General features: G+C 37.7%; 1 protein-coding gene across 4 annotated transcripts in view; it reads left to right on the forward strand.

Moving 5' to 3' along the window:
- STK39 (serine/threonine kinase 39) overlaps window positions 1-24273 on the forward strand; it is an 88695-nt gene that overhangs the window by 12686 nt on the left and 51736 nt on the right. For 2 of the 4 annotated variants that reach the window (XM_048309205.1, XM_048309204.1), the window contains exons 2-10: window positions 7174-7286; window positions 12256-12364; window positions 13689-13830; window positions 16010-16065; window positions 17698-17807; window positions 17906-18007; window positions 18196-18329; window positions 21615-21663; window positions 21770-21835. In XM_048309205.1, coding sequence (XP_048165162.1) covers window positions 7174-7286; window positions 12256-12364; window positions 13689-13830; window positions 16010-16065; window positions 17698-17807; window positions 17906-18007; window positions 18196-18329; window positions 21615-21663; window positions 21770-21835 — 881 coding nt within the window. Of the gene's footprint in view, window positions 1-7173; window positions 7287-8099; window positions 8221-8276; window positions 8460-12255; window positions 12365-13688; window positions 13831-16009; window positions 16066-17697; window positions 17808-17905; window positions 18008-18195; window positions 18330-21614; window positions 21664-21769; window positions 21836-24273 lie in introns of those variants that run through there. The other 2 variants (XM_048309206.1, XM_048309207.1) reach the window with 2 other exon arrangements.

The following is a 24273-nucleotide window of genomic DNA, read 5'->3' on the forward strand; positions in this document are numbered from 1 at the left end:
GGTTTTCCTTACCAGTTGTGATGCTGACATTTCCATGGTGTGGGTTGCTTATGAATGGGAAGATGCTCTCATACCAGATCTGGAAACATCCAGGCTCCCTGGGAGCTCTATGACTAGGATGTAAGAACACTCAAGGCCATAAAGTACTTAGTTAAAAGTTAATTTTTGTGATGACATACACAGATGAGCATTAAGCTGCCTGGATTTTTGGTGTCACTCCGCTTTTCCTTGCAACAAGTCTGCATCTTTCAGTGTAAAGAATGGATGTGTGACTGGAGTATAGGCAGCTTTGTATTCAGAGACAGGCAAAAGGAGAGGCATTGTGGATGCACTTCTAAAAGTCGACACTCAACTTTATTGGCACACTATTATACCCAAAAGATGTGAATTCCTTTGTTGGTATCTTCTTAAAAAAAGAGAAGGGATGTGTTTTTATTAGGTGTTTTATTATTTTTATGATTGATAGGGATAAAATTTTTCCAGTGTTGAAATGCTCTGCACTAAATACAGTATAGTGGATAGGAGAACTGGTAAAGGAGCTGGGATACTAAATGTCTTACTACTGTAGCTTCAAAGGCAAGACAGTGCAGTATGTGACATGACTGTATAGGGTAGCAGGATGTGTTTCTGTAGTAGTGAGGCATGGTGTTACTTCTACTGAACTTCAACAGAAAGTGTTGCCTCGAGCCAGCACTAATTTATTGTTTCTCCCATATTCTTAACAAATGCAGCAGCTTTATTTTTGGTGGTTCATTTATTTTACTTTATTAATAGAGTTGTACTAAATAAAGCCTCTGTGACAAAAAAATATCTCAGACTGGGGTTTAACATCAGCACTTGCCAGTCTCTGTTAGGAGAGCTGGTGAGGGAGCAGAGGGAGGGCAGTCGTGAGGTGGAAGGGCGTAGTGGGCACAGTCTCTTATTTTTTTTATCCTCACTTCCTCACTGTGTGCTTATTGACAGGTTTACTTGAATGCCCCAAACATAGTTAATGGTTATCCTTGGACTTTTCAGTCTGATCTTAGTGTGTTGATGGCATTGTATCAAGCTGACAAGTGCTGAGCTCTGTATGGCTCTAGGCAGAAGTCTCCTTAACAAGAAAGTGTCTCAAAGCAAAAAGCCATCGCTTAGTCTGATATTTCATTTTGAAGCTGAACACAGTCACTATTAAATAAACGTATATCAGATCTAAATATATCTGGTTTCACTTTCTAGCCACATTTCTTAAATACCTTTGTCAGTGAGAGTAGAACTCTTAAAATTCTTTTAACCATGGCTGGTGGTGATAGCTGATTATTCTTCAGATAAGAGAGATGTTTCAGAAGAGATCCTGCAATATGGTGTGTCTGGGCTCTCTGATGGAGGGAAGTAAGACTTTTATTTTCCAGATCAATGATAGAGCTTCTCTACGTTCTTGTACAGTTTCGATTTGTCTTATTTCCTGAATAATTAGTTTGTGATTGACACTTATTTGCTGTACTCTGATGCTAGAACCCTCTGTGTTCAGGAAAGTAGTTCTATTCCCATGTTCTTTTGGCAGAAAATTTTATTCTGTTTAGCAGATTTGACAGGGAGCTATAACATAGCAAACCTCAAAATACTTTCTATAATTTACCTAGGCAAAACATCTGTTATAACCAGTTCTTTTACTATTTTAGTGAGGAAATAAAGAGAATAGCTCAAAAAGCTAGGTCATTCCCTGCTGTGGCTGTTTTTCCTGCATGTGGGGGTTTATTGCTGATTGTGAATCCCCCTGCCTTTTTCCTTCTGTATGGAGAATGTGATACCTGGTTAATGCTGAAGCTTGCTGTGTCTTAGCACAGATTGTCTTAATGCTTGCATAGAATTTTTCTATAGTGTATAATCATTTTGACATTGACGTTTAGGCTATTTATGACTTCACTGCAATCACAGAAATATCTGTATAGCGTATTTGGAGAGGTTTTTCTGGATTGTTTATGCAATGGGCTTTTAAAAAGTAGTATGGGATAAGCTGGATCTGACTTTGTGAAAGGTAATTTCCCACAAAAAGGTGAATACAGCAGTTGAGTAACCCACTGGTTCTGTAGCTGTAATAGTGATGTTTTTAAATGTCCAACTGCAAAACAAATTCAATGAGGAATTAAAGAGATTAATTGTTGAATGTTGAAAATGCAGAAGTAGCACTTCTACTTGTGGGCATAGATTTCATGTAGCACTTAGTGTATTTTAAGTGAATTATGTCATAATTGCTAGGATAAGCAAAGTAGTATCCAAGTGAGCTATAAGGAGAGAGATTTGAACCCAGCATGAATTAAGAACACAGGAAATTGTTAGTAAATTGTATTTATATGATTATCGTGAGGTTCTTAAGAACTCAAGTATTTGTCATGTGAAGATGTAAAGGGAAATAATGACTCATTTTCTGTGAGGAAGCTAAGTTTCAGAAAGATTTAGAGGTCAGTATGGAGGTGTAAATGAGCTTTACTCAGCTGATTTTTAACTTATTTTTCATCAGTGGAAGTAATATGAAAGAAAGTGAGTAATACTGAAAGTTGTCTAGAGTATTGGGGGGTAAAAGCTAGAAACTGAAAGGAATTAAATATTATTTGTTCTCTCTTTGTTAACCAAAAGTATTGCTTTTTCACCAACAGAATTCATTCTTTCGAAACTGAAGACTCTAGTTTGGCCCAGTGCTGCTATGGAGTATTCTGAAGGGCTGATTTAGTGATCTGGAAATACGCGACACAATATGGCATGCAATGTACACCGCATACAGCACAGCTTTCCAAGCTTGTGTATAAGCACAGGTGCTTTTTATGTTACATAAAAACACTCCACATGTATTCATGAGTAGAAGCCTAATCTAGATTTGTGCACAAATGCATTGTGCTCCATGTAAAAGGAATCCTGCAGTTACACGGTATAGGAGTTACATTTAAGAATTACCTAGGAGACTCTTATTCAGAAATAGGATGTTGCGGGAGATTAAATAGAAATACTTCCATTGCTGCTTCATCCATTTTCATAGATTTTTTTTTATGTTCACTACTGGCTTTTTACAGATAGCTACAATTTAGTCTTGGATTGGAGACTGGTTTTAAATTTGTGTCCACTAATCAGCTACATTTAATAGGACGTTTCTGTATGTTGGGGTAACAGAAGAAATATATAAAAATGCAGGTGGTATAGGTTGGTATGTAAAACTTTATAGATTCTGAGATAAGATATTTAGTCTTCTCCAATTGCCCCTGCTGTCTAACCCTTCATATACCTAGTTGACAAGAAAACCTACCATTATCAACAAGTTTCATCCTCCTCTTCAGAAGTTAGAACCACTGTGGTATTGGGGAAGGTCTCTTTTGTTAGAGTGACCTAAACTGCAGAAATCTTTAAAAGAGGTTTGTGCTGAAATACTGTAGAGACTAACGCTGAGCAACTAAAGACAAGACTTGGTAAATCATTATGGTCTATTGAGGTTACCGACTTTTGTTTTTAAGGAGAAGAAAAAAATTGAAAAGAAATGTTTGTGATTTATTTAAAATACAGTTACTGTGCCGTGGTAAGTGGAAAGTGTCAGACCTTTATAAGTAATGGGATAAATGAAGTGTCACATCCTTGTATGAAGGATGTGGGCATGTGCAAGTGGTATAGTCCAACCATCTCACCTCACCATCTGTCTTTTTGAGACTTGACTAGTGGAGAGTAGTTAAAACTAGAATGTTTATATCACTTGTTGATCACAGTTTTTCAAATATCCTTATTCTCTTCACCAAGTCAGGTTCTGCAAGGGTCAAATTCACATTAAAAATAAAGGAGAGAGATAAAAATGCCTTTATGTCAAGTTTAGAACAAGTTGAAGGAACTTGTTCAGATAAGCTTAAATCCCAGATGAGTATTTGTGGAGTTTTTATATGCTCTCTGTGAAGTATGTGCAAAGTGGAATGCAGAAAAAAACCTGCTTTTAGGTTACATTCTTTCAGAAGAGGTGAAGTGTGGCCATATGTAATAGCTCATGAGTAGGTTTCTATTGTGTGAACTCAGATAGTTAAAAGCAATTCTAATGGCTTTATTGCATTGATGATGGGATAGTAGGGAGTGCATGGTCTGTAGCATGAAGGGACAGGTTGGCTGTCAGGGCATGCTTACACTAGAGAGGATGGCAGCAAAAACACCAGGACAAGACGAAACTCTGACCTGTTATCAGTTGTGAAATGGGAGTAGTAGGCATCTTGATGTGGTCTGAAATTGCATTATTTCACTGCTAACTTTTGATATTGGTAAAGAGAACTTGTCTGTAACAGAATGACTTTTCCAGTAGTGGGGAAACCCCATCATTCTTACAAAGCTGGGTTTTTTTTTTGAGTCTGACCATGGGTAATCCTTTTGTTTAGTTCTTCTGCAGGACACAACTGGATGTAAAGGCTTCATGGTTTATCCAGCCTGAGCTTTCATTATAGTGTATCAATTTCCCAAACAGAGACTGGGTGTCAAACTGTGCTTTGGTTATGGTGTAGTTAGTATTCTCTGCTTTGAGGGTTTTGGAAGACTCATAAGGTACAATGTATCTGAAGAAGCCCTACCTTCTGACAAGGAATGGTTGACTGTAATCTATTCTATGCAATCATTTTCTGTGATCCTAATTTGTTTTGCTAAGTGGTTGTCTGTGACAATTTAGTTTCACTGTATGATAGTGCATTACTTCTGTAGTCTGTTAGCTCTTGACTGAAATGCTTATCTGGGTAGTCTGGTTTCTAATAGCTGCTCCTCTGGAAGACTTCATGCTTCTACTTGTTTAGTTGATGAGACAAAAGGAGTCATCTGACCAGATGTGAAAGCTTCAGGTTTTCCTTACCTTTATCCTTGGTGGTTCACCTTGTGAGCCAGAGAACATCTTTAAGAGGAAGGAGGCATACAGCTACTTAGTGTCTGTCTCCTCCTTCAGTACATGAGACTGCTTTTCCACACAGGTTTTATATGTATGTAGGTCCAACCGAGAATGAAGACTGCACAAGTTCACTTTACTCTCAAACTAGAGTGTATTGTGTATTAGAGTATTAAATAAGCAGGAGAAAGAAGAAACGAGGTATGTTGGTGTCAGTCTAAACCTAGAAAGCTTGCTTTATTGTCAGCGCATCTTAGTAATGTGGTGAAGAACATGCCATTGTAAGTCATCTCTGTCTGAGAAGAAAACACAGAAAAATGTACTTTTTTTTTTGTAATTTAATTTTTCCAAAATGTTTTGAAGTGTTACTTGCTGTCATATAACTTGAGGAAGCAGTCAAGATTTTATCCTAGCATTGGGTGAATAATTTCTCTGTGTGCTTGTTCTGTTTTCTTTTTTGTGACCTTTGTATACAAATCTATTTTAAAAGCAAGGATCTTGGTTGTTTTCTACAAGTAGATAAAACTACTGGCATAGATGAAAAAGATACATAAGAAAGATCTTGGTTTTTTTTCCTGTAGACTTAATAGCTAAAAATATTATTTCTCTTGTTTCAATGTACATCTGTGTAGTCAAAAGTAATGAGAGGATTTGTGTCTCGATGTCTACTGAATGATGAATTCATTAAAGTGATGTAGATGAGTCTTACCTTAGCTGAATTGTGCTGACTCAGTGGTTTCTTCCTTGGGATGTCTAATTTAATTTTTAAAATCTCTTAAGTCTTTTATTACCTACATTATTGGAATTTTTAAAGGCTTTGTTCTGTAAGCAGACAGAACAGGACATGTCAATATTTGTCTGTGACCACATCCTGCAGAAACATGACTAGTTAGTCCTGTTGAGATTTTTTTTTTGAGAGACTTTTTTTTTTAAAGATGAGCTCAGAATTTAGACGTGAAATTCATGCACAGTTAAAAAGCTTTGTGATTTGAGTGAAAACATCATGTGAACCAACAACACATGAAAATAGCTAAGCAAATAGCAATTAAAACATGTGCAATAACTTTCAGTCATGAGGTATTGTTGGTGCTGTTTTCAGATGTGCTGAGGGGAAAGCTCTCAATTGTTCTTAAGTCAGCTGGTAACTGAATCCACGTTTGTAGAGCTTGACAATAAAAGGCTTTTTGTTCACAATTTGTATTCATCTAAGATGTGCCAAATAAATAGAACATAGGTTATAAGCAGGCCAATATAACATGTTGCTCAAATGACTTACTAGAAGTCCATAATTTATATTGAAATATTTAGAATTACAGGTAGAAGCCTGTTGGGAGCTTTTAGATTTCTGCATGCATGAGCACAATGCAATTATTTGAGGAAGCACACATTGCTGTATTTGACATGGCAGCAAGATGTGCAACTTGAGCTAAACTTCTTCTGGATATTACTTGCAATCATTTCATTAATTTAGTGAGGCAATACTGACTGGGGCAATGCCAGTGGGTGCTTGATAAAAGAAGCAACAATACCTTTTACTCCTGTGGTTCACAAATAAAGCGTACTAGAGAAAATTATTCTATTCCTTTACCACAAATTTGTTCAGTTCCCATGGGCTTTGTTATCAGTGTATTTGTGTGACCATATGTGATTTGCATGCCAAGTAAGCATGAGCGACTTCCTCTGCTGGGCCATTCACTAACCTGCATCTTCTCACTGGTGGTGTGATACTTGTGCTCTTCACAAGAATCAGCATGCTCTTTGTAGGGTGTTACTCTAGCCATGATGAATGAGCAGGAACACTGGTGGAACTGCAGAAGATTTGGCACGTACAGTTTACTGATTTTTTTCTGTTCATTGGATAGGGGAACAAAAAGCCTGGTTAAACAGGGACTGACCTGAAAGAACAGAAAGAAATAATGTTGGATGAAGCACAGTACCCACCTCTCCGTGTAACACTTTAAATTGTATCAATCATGCAGGTCATGTTCTTGATTAAAACAGGTGTATCCAAAGACAGAAGTGTAATGGTTCCCAAACTATGAAATGCGTTGAGGTGGTGGTTATGTCTTGATAAGTAAGTTGTTGACTTTGGAATTTTTTATGGAGGATGGAAAAGAAACTTTCAGGTTTTTCTTTTCCATCTGACTAGTGTGGAAGGTGTCTTGCTAGTGGAAAGATACGCATGTGGGGAAAGCACTGAAAAAGGATAAGCAGCAGATTTGAAGTTCTTTGTCAGTATGGGCTTCTTACGCTGGTCGCTGGTTTAGCTCCTATTACATTAAGACTGTTCCTTTTCTGCCCTTTTTCAGGTAGCGGTGCTACAGCAGTTGTCCAGGCAGCGCTGTGCAAACCCAGGCAAGAACGTGTAGCAATAAAGAGGATCAACTTAGAAAAATGCCAAACCAGTATGGATGAATTACTTGTAAGTAAATCAGGGGGTAGTATGTTACATGGAAACTTACCTTCTGCTTTGACTTTGTTTTTTGCTTGGTCCAAGAGTGAGGTTAGAATTTTATGTAGGATGTGACAGAAGGATTTGGAAATGATCTGAAAGACTTACACCGTTCCCTAAAGATACAATTTTCTAATGTATATTTTCTAAGGTCAAAAAAATGAGATGTGCAAACTTGAATCTTGGGATAATCAGCTTGGGGTAACTGTGGGAAGATCCTAAACTCTTGTTTTCTGGAAGCTCAATTTATAAGAAATTACTGTCTGGTTGTCTGTCTTTTTTTAATACTGAGGAAAGATACATTTTCCTTTGGTTAAACACTGATTAAAAATATGAAGGTAAAATTTAGTAGGTCTCCTTAAAATACCTAAAGCACCAAAACATGTTGGATCATTTTGTAATGATAACTTTTAAGGAGAAAAGGAGGAATGGCTACACTGCCATCTACACAAGGAAACTTTTGTTAAAGCTAATAACACACATTCATCCGATAGGCCATAACAAGAATGTTTGAAGAATGTTACTTGTTTGGGCCACTGATCAGAGAAGAAAGAGACCTGTAAGAGGCCATTTGTAAAGGAACCACAGGAGTTTTTCCTCTGCACTGGTTATGGCAATCCAGACAAAGTCACAAAGAACTGTTAAACCCCAAAACCTATTGCTTTCTAATGCTCCTAGTTAGGTGCTTATGAGACTAATGCGTGTTTATATATAGGCAGCATAACAAGATTTGAAGGACACAAAACCATTCTAAAAGTGAGAACACTTTCTTCTGTTCCACAGGTTATACTACTGCCTAGAGACTGTGGGCTTTTTCTAATGCAGAAATTCCTGCCTCTGAAGGAAATGATCTCCTCAGCAGGGAATTGCCAGTGCAAAAGCTATCTTGAATTTGATACAGAGGGTATGGTCCGTCCAGTTTCTTCAGATAAAATGGCTTTTTTACAGTGGAGGACCCAAAATGCTCTTCCCCTGGTGATTGATGGCATTCGCCTTCAGTTTATGTGACAGCTTGTATGTGACATTGTTGTGCTTTTTACGAGGACTGTGGTAGTGGAAGTTACTTCTGAGGTAGTGAGGATTCTGTCAACTGAAAACTCAAAAGATAAATTCTGAACTGTCTTTAAAAGAGAACAGCCCAAGGTGAGATGGTGCATGATGTATTAACAGCTACAGTCCCCAAAGAACATTTCTATAAAAAGATAAATACTAATAATTGTAACATAAAATGGTCAAAATTGGATCTTTTTGGTTAGAATTTGATCTTATACTGGGAATTAAGAATTAAAATGTTACAAGCGAACAAGCAAAGCCAGACAAAACTGCCAAAAATCTGCAAGAGAAATTCATGCGGTCTGGAGAAATGATTGCAGTTAATTACCAGCTTGTAAAAAGTTACCTTCCCAAGTGCTTGAGTGTCTTTACTGTTGACATGTCTCCACTGTCTGTCAAACGAGGCAGTAGGTCTTGAATTTTTGGTCCTATATTGCTTTCTTTTGGTACAAAGACAACTGTCCATATCATCTTTTTTATTTTTTAGCATAAGTCAATTTCTGCTTTTCTGTGCTCAGATTTTTTGTTTCTTTTGTTGACCTGTTTTGATCTGAACATGAAATCTGGTTTTCCTGGTTCCTGATTAGGAGACCTAAAGAAGCGCGTACACATATGTGCATGCATTATACATACATAATTAACTTTTTTCTGTGAGGCTCAGTATACTTATGACTCAGTTCTATTAGAGAAACTTCAAAATTTTGCTTGAAAAATAGAGACTTTTTCTGGAAAAAGGCGTAATTGACTTTCAAAACTCTTGTTACAACTGTACTAACATTTTCATTTCAGTTGATATTACTTAGAATGTTCTTGCATTTTTGGCAGAATTTGAGTCTAAAAATTTTGAGTCTAATCAGTTTTTAATCACTTATTTTTCTGATGAAACAGTTTTTATTGGCACAGGGATGTTCTAAAACTCTCTGAACATGTTGGTTTTTAAAAGGCTGGTGCTGAGTGCTTATGAATACTGTGCACAGGCGCCCTTCTTAAATTCTCAGCTGTGTGGCCTTCAGAGAAGTGGAAATGCATCAAGCCTGGTGCCCATGTAAGCAGACCTAGGATTTGGGCCAGTGTCAGTTAAAATAGAAAGGCAGTGTGGGAGGGAGTTTAAATATTACTGAGGTTACACAAACTGCCAAACTCCTGAAATTTGATACTCTGTTTCCTGCAATGTCCTGTGTTCTCACTATTGTAACCTAAGTGTAACTTAACCCCTTGAGCCAAGGAAGAAGTCCAGTCCTTAGTACTGTCCTGACTGGGTATCTTCCCCATTCCTTTACCTCCAGTGTTCTAAAACAATCAAAAACTCAAGACTACAATCTGAAGAATGTTCTGTAGAATGGCTGTTTGATTGAACAGATTTTCTGGGCTGTTTGCGTTTCTGCTCTGGGTTGCCCTTGGCGGCAGGATCTCTGGAGGAGCCCTTGGCCCGTGAGGGGCCGTACCCAGGTGGAGGAGGCCTTGGGGAGGCACCCGCAGGGCGGTGGCACCTGCCTGGTCACCGGGAGCTGGGCCCGGCCTGGGTGCTGCGGCTGAGCATGGGAAGGAGCTGTCTCGCAGTTGCTTATTAACTGTGTCACCCACCTGCCCTTAGGCTGAAAGACATTTTTATGCAGCTGCTCAGTGAAACTGGATCAGGAATAACCTGGCTGAAAGAGGTTAGCTTTTAACCTGAGCATTTTTCCTGGTGCAGCGCACAGGCGCCTGTGCTTGTGCAAGCCAGGGAGAAGAGAGGGATGAGGAAGAGACTTACATTGCTGTTACTTTGCTGCTGTTGAATGTCTATGGTGACATGAATGTGAAGAAGGCTCCAGCATGTTCTCCTGGATGTTCCGCTGCAAGCTGTTTCCCTGGAAATGTATTTTAAGTGAATGCTTTTCTCTCTCATCTGTGCATATCACGGGCCACAGGCAAATAACAGAAGTCTGTGGAGGCTTACTCTTCTATTTGTGATAGGAGCTTTCTAGAACTGCAAGTCTGAAATTAATTCTTTCCTGACTAAAATTTCATCCCTTATCTCTCAAGAGATACTTTCTGTTTGTTTATTTTTGTTTTGCAAAGACTCTTTGGAAAAAAAAGTCATGAAAGCTGAGACACAAGGTGCCTTTGGCCATGGTTACTGTGGTAGCTCAGTTGTTGCCCATGAGTTGATGCAGGGAGGTAAAATATTCAAAGCACTTTACAGTTAAAGATAGTGAATCTTATCTCAGTCAATTAGTTATATTTCTGCATTATTAATGTCTGAGAAAAATAGATGAGGTGCATTTTTGCCCAGTGGTGTCAGGTGGACTTTTTGAGTCACTGTTGTATTACCAGCATAGAAAAATAATAAAACAGTGTAAGAAATTAAATAGTAACCAGGAGTGGGAGAGTTACAGTTAAGGTTTGGAATGGGAGGCTGAATTAAGAACCTGAGGTGGTAATTTGTCTTATGTTTAAGATGACGTGTCTTCTGGGATAGGGAAATGTGCCCCACGTGTCTGTCTTCTGTTTTCCACCTACTGTCTTCTGGGGGATGAGGAGGACCTGTCTCAAAAATTGCTCTTAATATTCAGGCTCGTTGACTTATTATCCAGGCATTCTTCTTTCTGTAGTTCAGGGTTCAGAAGCTGTCTGAGGAGGAAAACTTTGGAGAACAGAACAAGCTGAAATGTGTGTCAGAGTACAGCCTGACTTCAATACCAACAAGCACCATGAGATTAAATCCCAGTCTTTAATACATATAATTAACTTTTTATTAGAAATCAGCTGTGATTTTCAGTGCATTGCAAATAACAAAAAACCTCTTTCAAATCATTGCTAAAATGAGGTTGAAAGTTGAAAATGGCATTTGTGGCAGCTTTAATTAACCTAAGCGGGATCTGCTTGGTGCCTAACTTGCCCAAGTGCTGTTGAGTCAGAGAGAAACACAGTCCATCTCAAAGCAGTTGCTTTTCAGGGAGGGAGGAGAGGAGGAAGAGTTGTTTTTACCTGGAGTGGCTTCTGCACTGGCTCACCCTCCAGGAGCATGTCCTCTAGCACCGGGGATGGATTGGGCCTCTTCTTCAGGGAGAAGTATGGTTGTGGCAGCTTCAGTTGGTCTGAGGCCAAACCCTCTGGTACAGAAGAGGCCTCATGCTTCTATGTAAAGGATTGGCAGAAGAATGAGAGCGGCTGGAAAGGTGTTGCAGAGCAGTTATGTGAAAGAGTGAATACAAAAAGGACTCTGCTTGAATTAACAGATACAAGGCAGTCATTCTTAATGTGTACAGCTGTGGCATGTCATAGATGGTGTTACTTGGTAGTGCCATGTTGTGCATCTGTTGGTGACTGTGTGTTCCTCTAGTCAATTGTTTCCTATGACTTTTGGTCTGTAATACTGCTTTTTCTCCACTTCTGTTTGATTGCGTGGCTCTGTGTCCACCTGTCCATCTCACAGTAGCTGAGCCACAGGTGCTGTGTCCTTTGTCCGACAGCTTCCTTCCTCCTTTCCTACCTGTTCCCATGGTACTTCTCATATCCCCTTTCAACAGAAAATGCAGTAGATTTTGATCTCGCCTTGCATTTTGTTGTCCAGTCTGTACCCACACTGTCAGCTCTTGGACACTACTCATTCTTCATTGCTTACTGTGAATTTGAGACTTTAACAGTCAGTAATTTCTTTGCTGTTCTCAGAAGAAAAGTGGTGTAGCTATGCCTGAATCTCCTGGCCAAACTTCCCTCGTGTTCTTAGCAATAATGCTTTTTCTTGCATGCAGATCTTTAGGTAAATTAAAATGTTTTAATGCCTTGGTGCATACTCTGTACATACTTTAGTTCTGTTACAGTATTTCACTTTGGAAATTAAACTTTATATTAGCAAAACTGATAGCTGGCTCTGTTGTGTTGGGCTTTGTATTTCTTACAGAAAGAAATTCAAGCAATGAGTCAGTGCAATCACCCTAATGTGGTGACCTATTACACATCTTTTGTGGTGAAGGATGAACTTTGGCTGGTTATGAAGCTATTAAGCGGGGGTAAGTTACTGGTTTTACTTGTTTAGATGAAAGGCAATTGTAGGATTTTTTCCCTAATGTATTACCTTTGAGTTCATTGATCTAAACTAACTAATGAGAAGGGGTAGACACTACATAGGATGAATCTCGAGATGTAGGCATGTTAAGCAGGAATGTGCAACTTTACAAAGTTTGTATATCTGTATTCATAGGACAGGCTAAGAATTACTGAAATACAGTAGTTACATAAACAGAATTAAATTTTCATTCAGAATCAGTATATCAAAATTCTCTATTAAGGCTGTATAGGGAAAACTGATTGGAATTAAGTCAATTCTGTCAATCTGATCTTTTATGGAGTTTCTCTAGGATCCCCTGTATTTTTATAAAAATGCATGTATTTCTGATTTCATAATGAGTATTACTCATTCCTTATTCAAGCAAGATTCATCCTGGGCCAAGTATTACACGTATTGCATCCTTTTTATTGCTTAAGCTAACCAAACACTCATTGCATTTTTTTATGATGATGGTTAATGGTATAAAATTCTTATTTAGTTCTGGAAGAGGGAAAAAGGGGGCTGAGCTTAATGTGCTTGTAGTTTAGAAAAGAGAGGCTCCAAAATAAGGTGTGATGGTCCTGGTTGTTACACGATGTTGTTCAAGATTAGTCTTGATGGCAGCAGGCTGCTTCACTATGATGCTGGAAAACAAGGATGGGAAGTGCTCGTAACACTTGTGTCGCATTTGGTTGAATTGGTCAGTTCAAGCAATAGCGAGCCCAGAGCATGAGAGAAACTAGTGATTCATGACAGAAATGTACTGTGAGCTGTTGAATAATGCCTGGATAAAAACAAAATGCTTCCATTAAATGCCTTGAAATGTATAATAACTGAAGTTCAGTGTCAAACTGTGTGTCACTGGGAATGTTATCATTTGTTTGCATTTGTCTCCTTCCAAACCTGCAGCTGCGTGTTTGCATCGTGAACACATGAACCGTAATCTAAACTGGATAATAAACCAAGATCTTTGCAGTACATATCTGTTCAAATATGGGGTACTCCTGAATTTTTAATAAGTGGTTGCTTGGCAAGCTGTTAGCAGATCTTTCTAATGGATCATTAAGTGTTTCAGTATTTTTGACAAAAAGCAGTGCTCTGTATCTCGTTTGGATGGGTTAGTGGTGTGCTTTATTCTAAGAGCTAGTTACATGAAGCATTTACACATACATGCAAAGATTTAAATTGCAGTAGCGTAGAAAGGATGAAGAAATACAGCTTTCTAAAGAATCTGATGTGATAATGCTTTGTATATACTTTTTTTCTTTCCTGGATCTGTAATACAGGTTCAATGCTTGATATAATAAAGTATATTGTCAACAGAGGAGAGCACAAAAATGGTGTGCTTGAAGAACCCATAATAGCAACAATTCTTAAAGAAGTTTTGGAGGGCTTAGACTATCTACACAGGAATGGGCAAATTCACAGGTAGGAGCATGTACATAGTGAAAAGCATTTTCAAAACTGACTGTAGCTTGTTGATTCTGGTCAGCTGCAGTGGCTTGGCTAAGCAAGTTGTATTGCCTCTTTCACATACCGTAAGTGTAATCAGGAATTATCAAGTGCTTGAGCAGATGCTGTAATCTTGGTTGCAGTTTGTCACTAATATTTACTATTTGCCTGGGTCTTTATCCTATCTCTCTTTTCTAGTTTGGATAGCTTTGTGCTGTGATAAGCATGCCAGAACTGTGGTCTGTAGTCCTGTTCCTGCTGGTGCTCCAGCTACCTAATCTGCTTCTAGTTTATGGGATATGTTTTGTGACTTGGTTATTGTGTTGCACAGTAAACCTGTAATCTTGGGTGCTTGGGGACTCCTATCAAAATGCGAAATGATTTTTTTTCCTGGTAGTCAGTAAATACCTATCACAACTCTACAGACCTTTTTTTATGACCACATGTGAAGCTGGGATTGGTACTGTGGAACTGCATCTTAGTGTATATGCATCTAATGATTGCTGTCTTCTGTATATTCTCTCTCCACTGACTTCCTCCATGTAAATTGTGCGGATCCCTTGGGGTGGTCTGTACATATCTACTGTAGGAACTCAGAGGTTGTTCCCACTGTTTCATTGTTGGAAGTGTGTTCTGACCTTCCTATTAATTTTATTGAGGTGAATTTTTCTTCTAAGGAATGTGCCTGCAGTGGATTCTCTGTTTCAAGCTGTTTCAAGCTCTGTTTCTTTTATCCTAAAACCAGGTTTGCTGCAGATAGGACTCTCAGAATGGAGGTGGTACAGATGTAGCACAGTAACTGTTTTTTATGTGTACTTCTTATATCTCATAAACGAACTGTCACTGATGTAAAGCAAGAGCTGTTTCCTCCTTTTGCAGAGAGAAAATTGAGATAAATGGATAAATAAAGTACAGTTATTTTGACTTCTGGTCTGGAATTCCAAAGATCTGCCTCAGATCTTAATTCACAGTATTCTGTTAAGATGCTATTGTTGTGAAGGGCACATTCATGAGATTTTAAGGATAACAGGACTCTTTGAGGTCAGATTTGTGAATTCCCCTTGTCTATTCTTAAAGTACCTTAAGATAAAAAGAGAGATCTGTATGATACATCTGAAATTTCTCCTTTTTTAAACTGGGCAGAAGTCCTGTTGAAGTTGAAAACTGTGCCTTCAACTTCCTATGTACATTATGGGTGAATGCTGTGGTACAGTTCACGGAATACTGTGTCAGGTGGCATTTGTTAGTTGGAGATGTTTTCAGAATTATTCAGGGATCTTGTTCTGTTGTTTCAGTACATTCTTTTTTATATGCTTATATATATATGTATCTTGTATTTATATATGAGGAAACAGGTTATGTTACCTTGCAGTAGTAATGTAAATTCAATAAAACTTGGAAAGATTAATTTTCTCAAGTCTTGTTATGATAGATTCTGTATGAGAGTATTAAAATGTGCATTAAGAATGGGGTACATGTTTCTATTAAAAAAAAACAAACAAACCAAACCAAAACAACCACAAAGTTTTCTTCTGAACATTACATGTGAAGAGTGTGTTAAATGGATATTGTTAACTCTTAAGCACATACTAAATTTTGAACACATTCAATGCCAAGTAACATTTCATCACTATACCCTATAGCAAAATATGGCTGCGATTCCTGAGCTTTAACAGCTTAATTGGGTAGAAATGTACAGTGCATTTACCTTTCTTGAAGATAGGTCTCTTCTCTGAAGAGATCAAAGAGGAGAATTTTTTTTCAACTTTCTTCTTTATTAGTGGTGCACTTGGATGTGAAAAAGCATTACTTCTTTGTTTAAAGCTCTGGAAGCTTTCAGTTTGTGAGAATATATTTGTAAAAGGTGGTAAAACAGACTTTGGACCTAAATACCTATTTTCTTAAAAACTATCCCTGAATTCTGCTCATTTTATGCTAAAGCTGAATTCTGGTCTTTTTATACCTGAAAATTTGTGAGTTTGAGTTCTGCATTCTGTTTTAATGTTATTCAGTTATATTTTGCGCTTCAGCTTCCTTTTTCTGGTTTAAATCTGAATATGCTGTCTTTTGAAACTATTCAAGTGTACAGTATTTATTTGTTTGCATAAAATGTGCAGTAGGCACTTTCATGCTAACCCCCGTTTGTACATTGTAGAGATTTGAAGGCTGGCAACATTCTTCTGGGTGAGGATGGCTCTGTACAAATAGCAGGTAATGTTGGTGGTAGAGTAATGGATAAATAAAAGAAAAAGGTAATTGCAAGCTGGACCAACTGATATCAAAGGCAGAAGTTTTTCTGTTGGCTTTTAACTATTCCTTTTGGGGTGCTGTAGCCACAAGTTACCCAGTTTCAGATTTCAGGATTCTTGATTAATGATACTTGACTCAGAAATTATTCAGTATTTCTCTGTGTCCCATCAAATATATAAGGGAACTTTCTGATGTCCTCGTAGTGTTTCCATGTGATCCACCCATGAACTTTAAACAGCTTGCAAATAGTAGAAACTGATATTTCTGTTGATTTCATTTTTTTTTCTGCAAGTAGTTGTAATAGTTCTTGGGGATCCAACAATCTGTGTATACTGCCCTTCATAAGGACTTTGACTATAAGTTAACTAGTCACTGAGATGCATGAGATATATCTCGCTGGGAATTATTTTTGGCATATCTGCCATTTGTCTGGCAGTGCTGTCTGTTGGATGCAGTTTAGCATCTTCAGTGTCCTGTGAGTGCCTTAATGTGCTTCTTGAGCTGTAGTCTGTAAGAATAAGATTATTTGGCCTCCTAAGAGCAAGGCTCATATCCCATCTCTCAGAATGGTATCAGATTATCTGGAAAACAGAGGGAGCAGGTGGTGATACCTGCCTGTTCCCCCAGCACAGTGCCAGGCCTTCCACAGTCTATAGTGGGTGACAGAGCACTGAAAGCCCTCGCTAATAAAAATGACTGTAGACAGAACTTGTAATTTTTGTATAAATGATGCTTTCAAAGTACCATGTAAACATGTATTTTAAGGGCTTTAATATGCCAGTGTCAAATAATGATAAAACTACATTTTTCTGTAGTTACTGGAGGGCTTTTTTTTTCAGCCTTAAAATCAGGTAACAATAGGAAAGCAGTAGGAAATAAATTGAAGTCTATAGTAAACTACTCTGTATCAGTATAACTGGATTGTAAATAGTACAGTTGAAAATACATATAGCTCCATTAAAAATTGACAGTATTTCTGCATACATTGGGAACCTGCTTTTTCTTCCACTTACACACCTACCTCTCCCCTACAGCCATCGCTGATGTAGTAATGAGTTACCAGAACACTGAGCTTTTTTTTTCTCCCCCTTCTATTTTAGAATTTGGAAAAAGCTATTCATGTCCTGATCTACTATTAAATACATATTATTGATGACTTTGCTGATTGTCTTTGATTTGTCAAATTCCTGTAAGAATTTAAATTACATACTATGTTCCCTCTTGTTCAAATCATGTTCATATTTAGTTGCTATGCAGAAGAAGCTCCTTGTGTTTGAACAACAGCAGATACAAACCTTGGCACAAAGTGCATATTTGAAAACCTTAAGTGACATATGTACTGGAGTCCTTTGCAACCTTACTCAGGAAGGCACATACTGAGAGGTTAAACTCGAGGATGTTTTTGTGAGGTGATAAAACTATACCATCTATTCCATAGGATTTCATGAACAGTTTGTTGTGCAGCAAAGGTCAGCTCTACAATGGAGAGTTTCTATAAGTATACCTTTAGGAGCTGACTTAATTTCTAAAATGTAAAACTTTTGCTTTGTTATTGGTAGTTTAACAGATTTCAACTTTCCTCCTCTTTCCCAGATTTTGGTGTTAGTGCATTTTTAGCAACTGGAGGTGATGTTACTCGTAACAAAGTAAGAAAAACATTTGTTGGTACTCCCTGTTGGATGGCACCTGAAGTAATGGAGCAGGTATTTCTAATGCCAATAAAAAATTTAAAACATTTTGTCTTTTAATTTTGGAACTTGAGACATTACCACTTTGGTTTTCCTTTCTGATTCTGTTTCAGGTGCGAGGTTATGACTTCAAGGCCGATATGTGGAGTTTTGGGATAACAGCCATTGAGTTAGCAACAGGAGCAGCACCTTATCACAAATACCCTCCTATGAAAGTAACAGTCACTTTGTATTACTTAATGCTGTTAGCTCTATTATTAATGCTGCTAGTAGTTAGTACTACTTCATTTTCAATAGCAACTTAGGGTATCTAAATAGATGTATTCTGTGTAGTATTTTTTCTCTTCTAATTTCTACATTTCAGATTGCTTTTGTTCACACCTCATTTTTGGGTTTATTTTAGGTGTTAATGCTAACGCTTCAAAATGACCCTCCCACTTTAGAGACAGGTGTAGAGGACAAGGAGATGATGAAAAAGTATGGCAAATCCTTTAGAAAACTAATCTCTTTATGCCTTCAAAAAGATCCTTCCAAAAGGTAGGTCACTATTGCCATGTAAAATGGAATTATTTTTAAAAATATACGGACTACTTTTAAGTTACAGTTAAGACATAATCTTTAAATGTGTGATTTGAATTTTGTAAACGGCAGCCTTCAGTCACCTCCATCTGAGGAGAAGAAATTGCCTCTTAACTGTTCTTTAAGTTTACTTCTTCTGATTAACTTAATATGTTTATACTTAAACACAGTATTGAACTGAACTCCGATCAAACAAAAGTCCTTGCTCTACATCTTAATTTCTCATCTGAAGCAAGATATAAATCTTGATACTGTGCACAAGTCTAACAAGACTGTTCAGATTGATCAGCAGAACTGTTGGTAACCAAATATATCATTCTCTTGGCCTTTAAAAGAAATTAAAAATAAATAATTTTATGTTGATTTTTCTCATTTTGTGACATAAACTTATTGTTGCTTTTAACTGGGATATTTCCAGAGAAAATTACTTACTAAGATGTGTTTATTTTTTTACTGTAAAGTTAGGGCCTTCAAGCTTGTTGGGTTTTCCTCATGCTTATGTAGGGAATTGCATGTCATGGTATCTTCGCTGTTTGTTCTTTCTTGCTATGTTTTTTGAATAGCCAAGATGACGAAAGTATTAAACATCTATTCTAAAACCATTGTTGAGGTCCCAGGTTCCCTGAGTGATTAATTTATTTATTCATTTTTATGCAGACCCATTTTTTTAGGCTTTTTTTTCTGAAGAGTTCTAGGAAGCACATTTTAATTAACATTAATTCCTAAGGTATTTAGTATATCACTGTTTTCTAGAGTTTCAGAGTATTTCTGGGGAAAGATTTTTCTGAGAGAGCAATCCTGATTGTATGTGTCGTTTATGGTGTATACTTCCTGAGGTAATACTAGCCTAAGTCCAGGATGTGGTTGTAGGGAGCCAAATTGAAAAAGTGACAGCAGGAATGCTAGAGAACCAGTATAATTAAGAAAAAAGATTGTGGCAACATCTTTATTCTTTAAATACTTGAAAATTTTTATTTCACTCGAAGATCATTTGTTTACTGCTTTCAGATTCTCAAACCCTTTACCCTTGTTGGTCTTAGTAGCAAGTCCTGATGCTTTTAAGCTTAGTATTGCAGTTTGGCTGCTTACACATAGGAATGAATAATAATAATGGATAATCGAGCTCTTGATAAACAAGCTTCTTTTAGTTTCCATTATCCAGAAATTTTCAGGGCAAGATTAAATTGGTATGACGTAATGAGAAGTAAATAAAAGGAGTTTTTCTTGTCTCCTTGAATACATGATGCTGAGTTACCTGACGTGCAGTAAAGGCATCAGTGTTGAAACATTAGTTTTTAAGGTACTTATTTGAGTTTATACATTTATTAAAACACATGCAATATATTCATACTCAGGATTGCCTTGAATTGAACAATTAGGCTAGCAGATAGATGCTTAGATGTGTGTGCCAGTTACTCTGTACTGGTATAGAGCAATTATTTTTATATGGAGGGGATCATCACTATTTTTCACATTTCTCACAAGCCAGGATGTAATTTTGCACAGAGATCCCTCCAGTAGCTGTCATGTCAGTTGTGGGAGAAGTCCTTGCTCTTTGTGGCAAATTCTAGGACTGGCATTGCACTGCTGTTGTCTGAGACTATGATGTTTTTCTTTTGGGGATTTGTGTGTGGGTGTTTCTCTCCAGTGCCAAGGATGCTGCTCACAGTCCTCAGCTGCAATTCATTGCCACAGCTTGTATGGAAAAACAGGGCCAGAAAGCATGTCCAGACCAGTTCAGAAGTGTCTGGCATAATTAATGGTAGAGGAATGGAGAACACTAGTTTGGATAAAACTTTACTAAAATGTAGCTTTTAAGTGTGCATAGCCATGTTATGAGATGTGATGGTACTGTACTTTGAGAACTTTAAAACTTTGACACAGAAGCTGATTTTTCTTTTTAATAGTTTCCCTTCCTTTTTGCTCATCCAAGATACATGTCTGAATTACTACTGAGCCTGGTGGTCTCCACAGAACCACTAATCAGAACTCCTTTATTGTAGAGCTTGGTACTTTGGAGGTGAAGAAAAATACATGCTCTATGGAACCTACTGTCTGTGTCTAAATTGAATTCTTTTTGTTAATGTCAAGAGTTGTTTCATTATTTCTTGCAGGAGTGAGCTGATATATATGTACAGACTATTTACTACTCCTCTTCTGCTCACTTACTTTTCAGATCTGTCCTTGAAGATATAAACTAGGTCAGATTTTGGGGCTTGTTAGAGATTGAGATTTTTCCAAATGGAAGTTTTCTCAGTGTCTTACCTTGTTTGTGCTATATTCAATCTCTTGCTGGAATTCAAATGGAAAACTAGAGCAGATGTTGCATCTGCTTATTTAGAAATTATGAATCTTGAAGATTTTGACTTCCCTAAATTTAGCTGTGTCAAAATTAGTCCTGGATGGTGGTATGGGCTCCTAATGGAAATGATGGATGATTTTACCTCATTCCAAGAGATGCATTGCTTTCTCTCCAGAGTCTGCTTCAGTACCAGAGTCTGGCTTTGGCTAAATAAGTAGCTTTTTGGATCCCTGCAGCTAGGGAGACAAAACCTGCTGTTGGAATCACTTTGGTAGCTGTGAGATTGTGGTTATCTCTTGGTAATGCTGAAACAGACTTAAACAGAACTGAAAGTAAAAATGAAGTGTGCCAGTTTTTACCTTACAGCTGTTGCTTTGATTTGTATTTGTGTGTTTGAGTGGAAGATGATCCTGATGACCCTCTTTGGTTTATGCATCATGTTAATAGTGTCAGTATAGTTTGTTGTGAATACCTGCTGACATCAGTCAAGTAAAAGAATGCCCATAGGAGGTACTGATGCTGCTGTTTGGAAAATGTAATTATGCTTTTATTGCTGTGGAGCAAAGTTTTAGTTGTATTTGTAGAGTCATTTGGGGAAGAAAACAATACCTGACTTTTTTTGTGGGGGTTTTTTTTGTTTGTCTTATTTGTTTTTTTTTAAGGTTAAATGCATTTGTGTTGAACAAAAAAGGGGGGGAAATTGACAGCTTAAGAGACTTTTTTCCTCTCTCTTTTGGTATTTTTGCCATAGAGAGGCTTAATTTTTTTCATGTGTGGTAATTGAGTTCGTGTGAATTAATTCTGTAGCTATGATCATTCATTCCCCATTCATACAGTACTAATTCAAAAGTATTAGAGACGTACTGTTTAACTAACGTCTTGTACTGTATTCACTGAGAGGGGTCTTTGTTTTCTGTTCTAATTTATTATTGATCTTTCAGGCCCACAGCAGCAGAACTATTAAAATGCAAATTTTTCCAGAAAGCCAAGGTAAAACGTTTAACCCTATGAGTAAATTTTGCTCTGCCTTAAAACCTATGTGAAATTTCTTCTTTCTTTGTAATGATTTTTAATTTAACAAATGTTGGTTTTGCAGAATAGAGAATACCTGATTGAAAAGCTTCTCACTAGAACACCCAATATAGCACAAAGAGCAAAAAAGGTGAGTGCATTCACATATTATTCTTGACTGGTGTGGAGGAGAAAGCAGGGACTCCTCAATTGCCTTACATTTTTAGTTGGCTGACTAAGCCATTCTTTTAATGTAATATTCAGAGATAGTGAATGTTGAATGAATGTTTTCTGCAGCCTTGCTTTCTCTAGGAAGCCCTGAGGCATTTTGACCTCCTTTCTGGCCTTGTCAAAATGATACATGACGTTCGTCATACTTGATACGATTTTTTTCTCACTTCCTCTTAGAAAGCTGCAGGTGAAGTAGTTGTGGGGAAAAAAGGTGGCCTGCAAACATATAGGTTCATAAACTGCAGAATTCATATCTTCATTGATCACCTAGAGAAAGGGTGAAGATACTATAAATGGTATTTATTGACAACTGCCTGGTTCTTTGGATTGTTTCAAATATTATTCCCAAAAAGTCAGGTCGAAACTTCGCAGGAGTGCTGCTGAATTTTTCAGACCAGTGGAGCCTTAGTCCATGGGTGACAGAATTAAACCCACAGCTGTGGCATATGCTGGTATTTCTGTGGTGCCTTTGTCACTTGTATAAATGAGCTTACCAAGTCATGTGCAGCAGAATACAAAAATATTAACTCCTAACAGGTAAGTATTGTAAAACCTTTAAATATGAAGCAGTTCAGAAGAGCTAAGAAACAGGAATGAATGTAGACTCCTGTTTGTTGTGTGTGAAAAATTATGGACCTCCCTTTTTCTTTTCTGTCGTGATTTCACACACCATGTCTCTTCAGTATGAGGTACCTGCTCGGAGACTCCTGAGCCTCTGCAGGTGACAGAGTAGTATGCTGAATCCAGCCTTCTAAAAGCAGGCTTTCTGGGGGGATATTTTGAGGAGGGTATTTCAGCAAAGGAGGTGTTTGAGCCTTTGTTGGCACATCAGTTAGGCTGCAGCTACCCGGACCATCACTTGTACGATTTTCTGTTGTCTTTCGGAGTATTGGTTTGGTGTAATTCTACAACACTGAAATGTTCTGACAGCTGCTGGCTCATACTTGGAAGAGACAGCAAGATCTGAGTGCTCCAAGTTCCTTCAAATTTTGGAAACTTGTTGACGGTGGGCTCTAAGAGGCTGGAGAAGGAAGGGGTACTGAGAGGGTTTGTGGCAGGGCTCTTGTGCTGAGCAGGTTCGCCCCTGCGAGAGGCGGAGGAGGAGTTCAGGGTTTGGCCGTGTGGTGGCAGCAATGCCCACGTAAAAAATGATCCAGCTGGAGAAAACCATGCTCTGGTTTTCAGTTTACACCTCTGGTGTGCAGGAGTGATTTAGGCATGTGCTGGTACCAGCCAGGCTTCTGCCAGAGTGTGTGGCTCCTGAGGTTTCGTGTCCCAGCTGTATCCTCGGGTCAGCTTTAGATACTGTGTGTTAACTTCTGCATGCACGCAGGTATACTTATTTATTTGGATAACATAGCACTTGGAATTGTGAAGGGAATGTATGATAGCCTCCTGTACACCACCAGAAATAATTTTCTGAATGACTTTTTTGACAGTTCTTTTTAATTTGAAAGAGGTGTGAATTTTAAGAAATCAAAGCTATACAGTGGTGGAGACAAATTAATATGTCTTTAATTACATCATAAATGGAAGAAGTATTTGGTTTTTAGCTACTGAAAATGCTAAATTATTTATATTTTAGAAGAACACAATATTAAAATTCATTGGGGATTTAAAGTTTAATTGACTTGTTAGAACTTTGCATGTAGCTGCTGTTTTAAGACACCATAAAATATAAATGTACTTTAATAATAAAACTCTGGGGTTTTGTTTAAAAAGCTTGTGTAAGTCGAGTTTGGTTGCTTAAACATTAACATGTAAAATGTCTAAGAGGTTGCTCTTGGAAGAAGTAACCCCTGTAATTGAAAAACTAATGTCACTGGGGCAATAGATAGGAAGGAGCTGGTGTCATCACTGCTTAAATTATCTTCTGTAGCACTTGGTGTAAAATGCCTATGACTAATGATCTGTAGCACCACTGCTAGTACAGATGTCAGATCTGCCCTCTGGTAATCTAATTTTTCTTCCATTTACCACTTGTATAATTGCTTTGCCTTGTTGCCCAGAACTCCTGCCTCAGTTTAGTTTTAACTCTAAATTCTTCTCTCTTGACACAGTGTTCCCATGTTTTGCTTCTGCCTTTAAAGTTTATAGTTGACTATTTTTTTCTAAATATGAGTTTGGGTCTGTTTGTGAAATCCTAAGAGCAGGTCCATGGGTCTTGTATGTGTGAGGAGAACATTTGGTGCTGTAAAGATGTGGCCTGCTTTAAGCCCCAATTTGATAATTAAGCAATGTCTTCACTGTGTGTTTAAAATACTGTCTGACATTAGAATTGTAAGCTGTTTGTGCACATGTTCCCCCTGTTCCATTTTTTCATTTGCTTTTGATTCTGCTAAATTTTAAATGATGTCC

Source organism: Corvus hawaiiensis, chromosome 7 (genome assembly GCF_020740725.1).
Source record: "Corvus hawaiiensis isolate bCorHaw1 chromosome 7, bCorHaw1.pri.cur, whole genome shotgun sequence".
Classification (NCBI taxonomy): domain Eukaryota; kingdom Metazoa; phylum Chordata; class Aves; order Passeriformes; family Corvidae; genus Corvus; species Corvus hawaiiensis.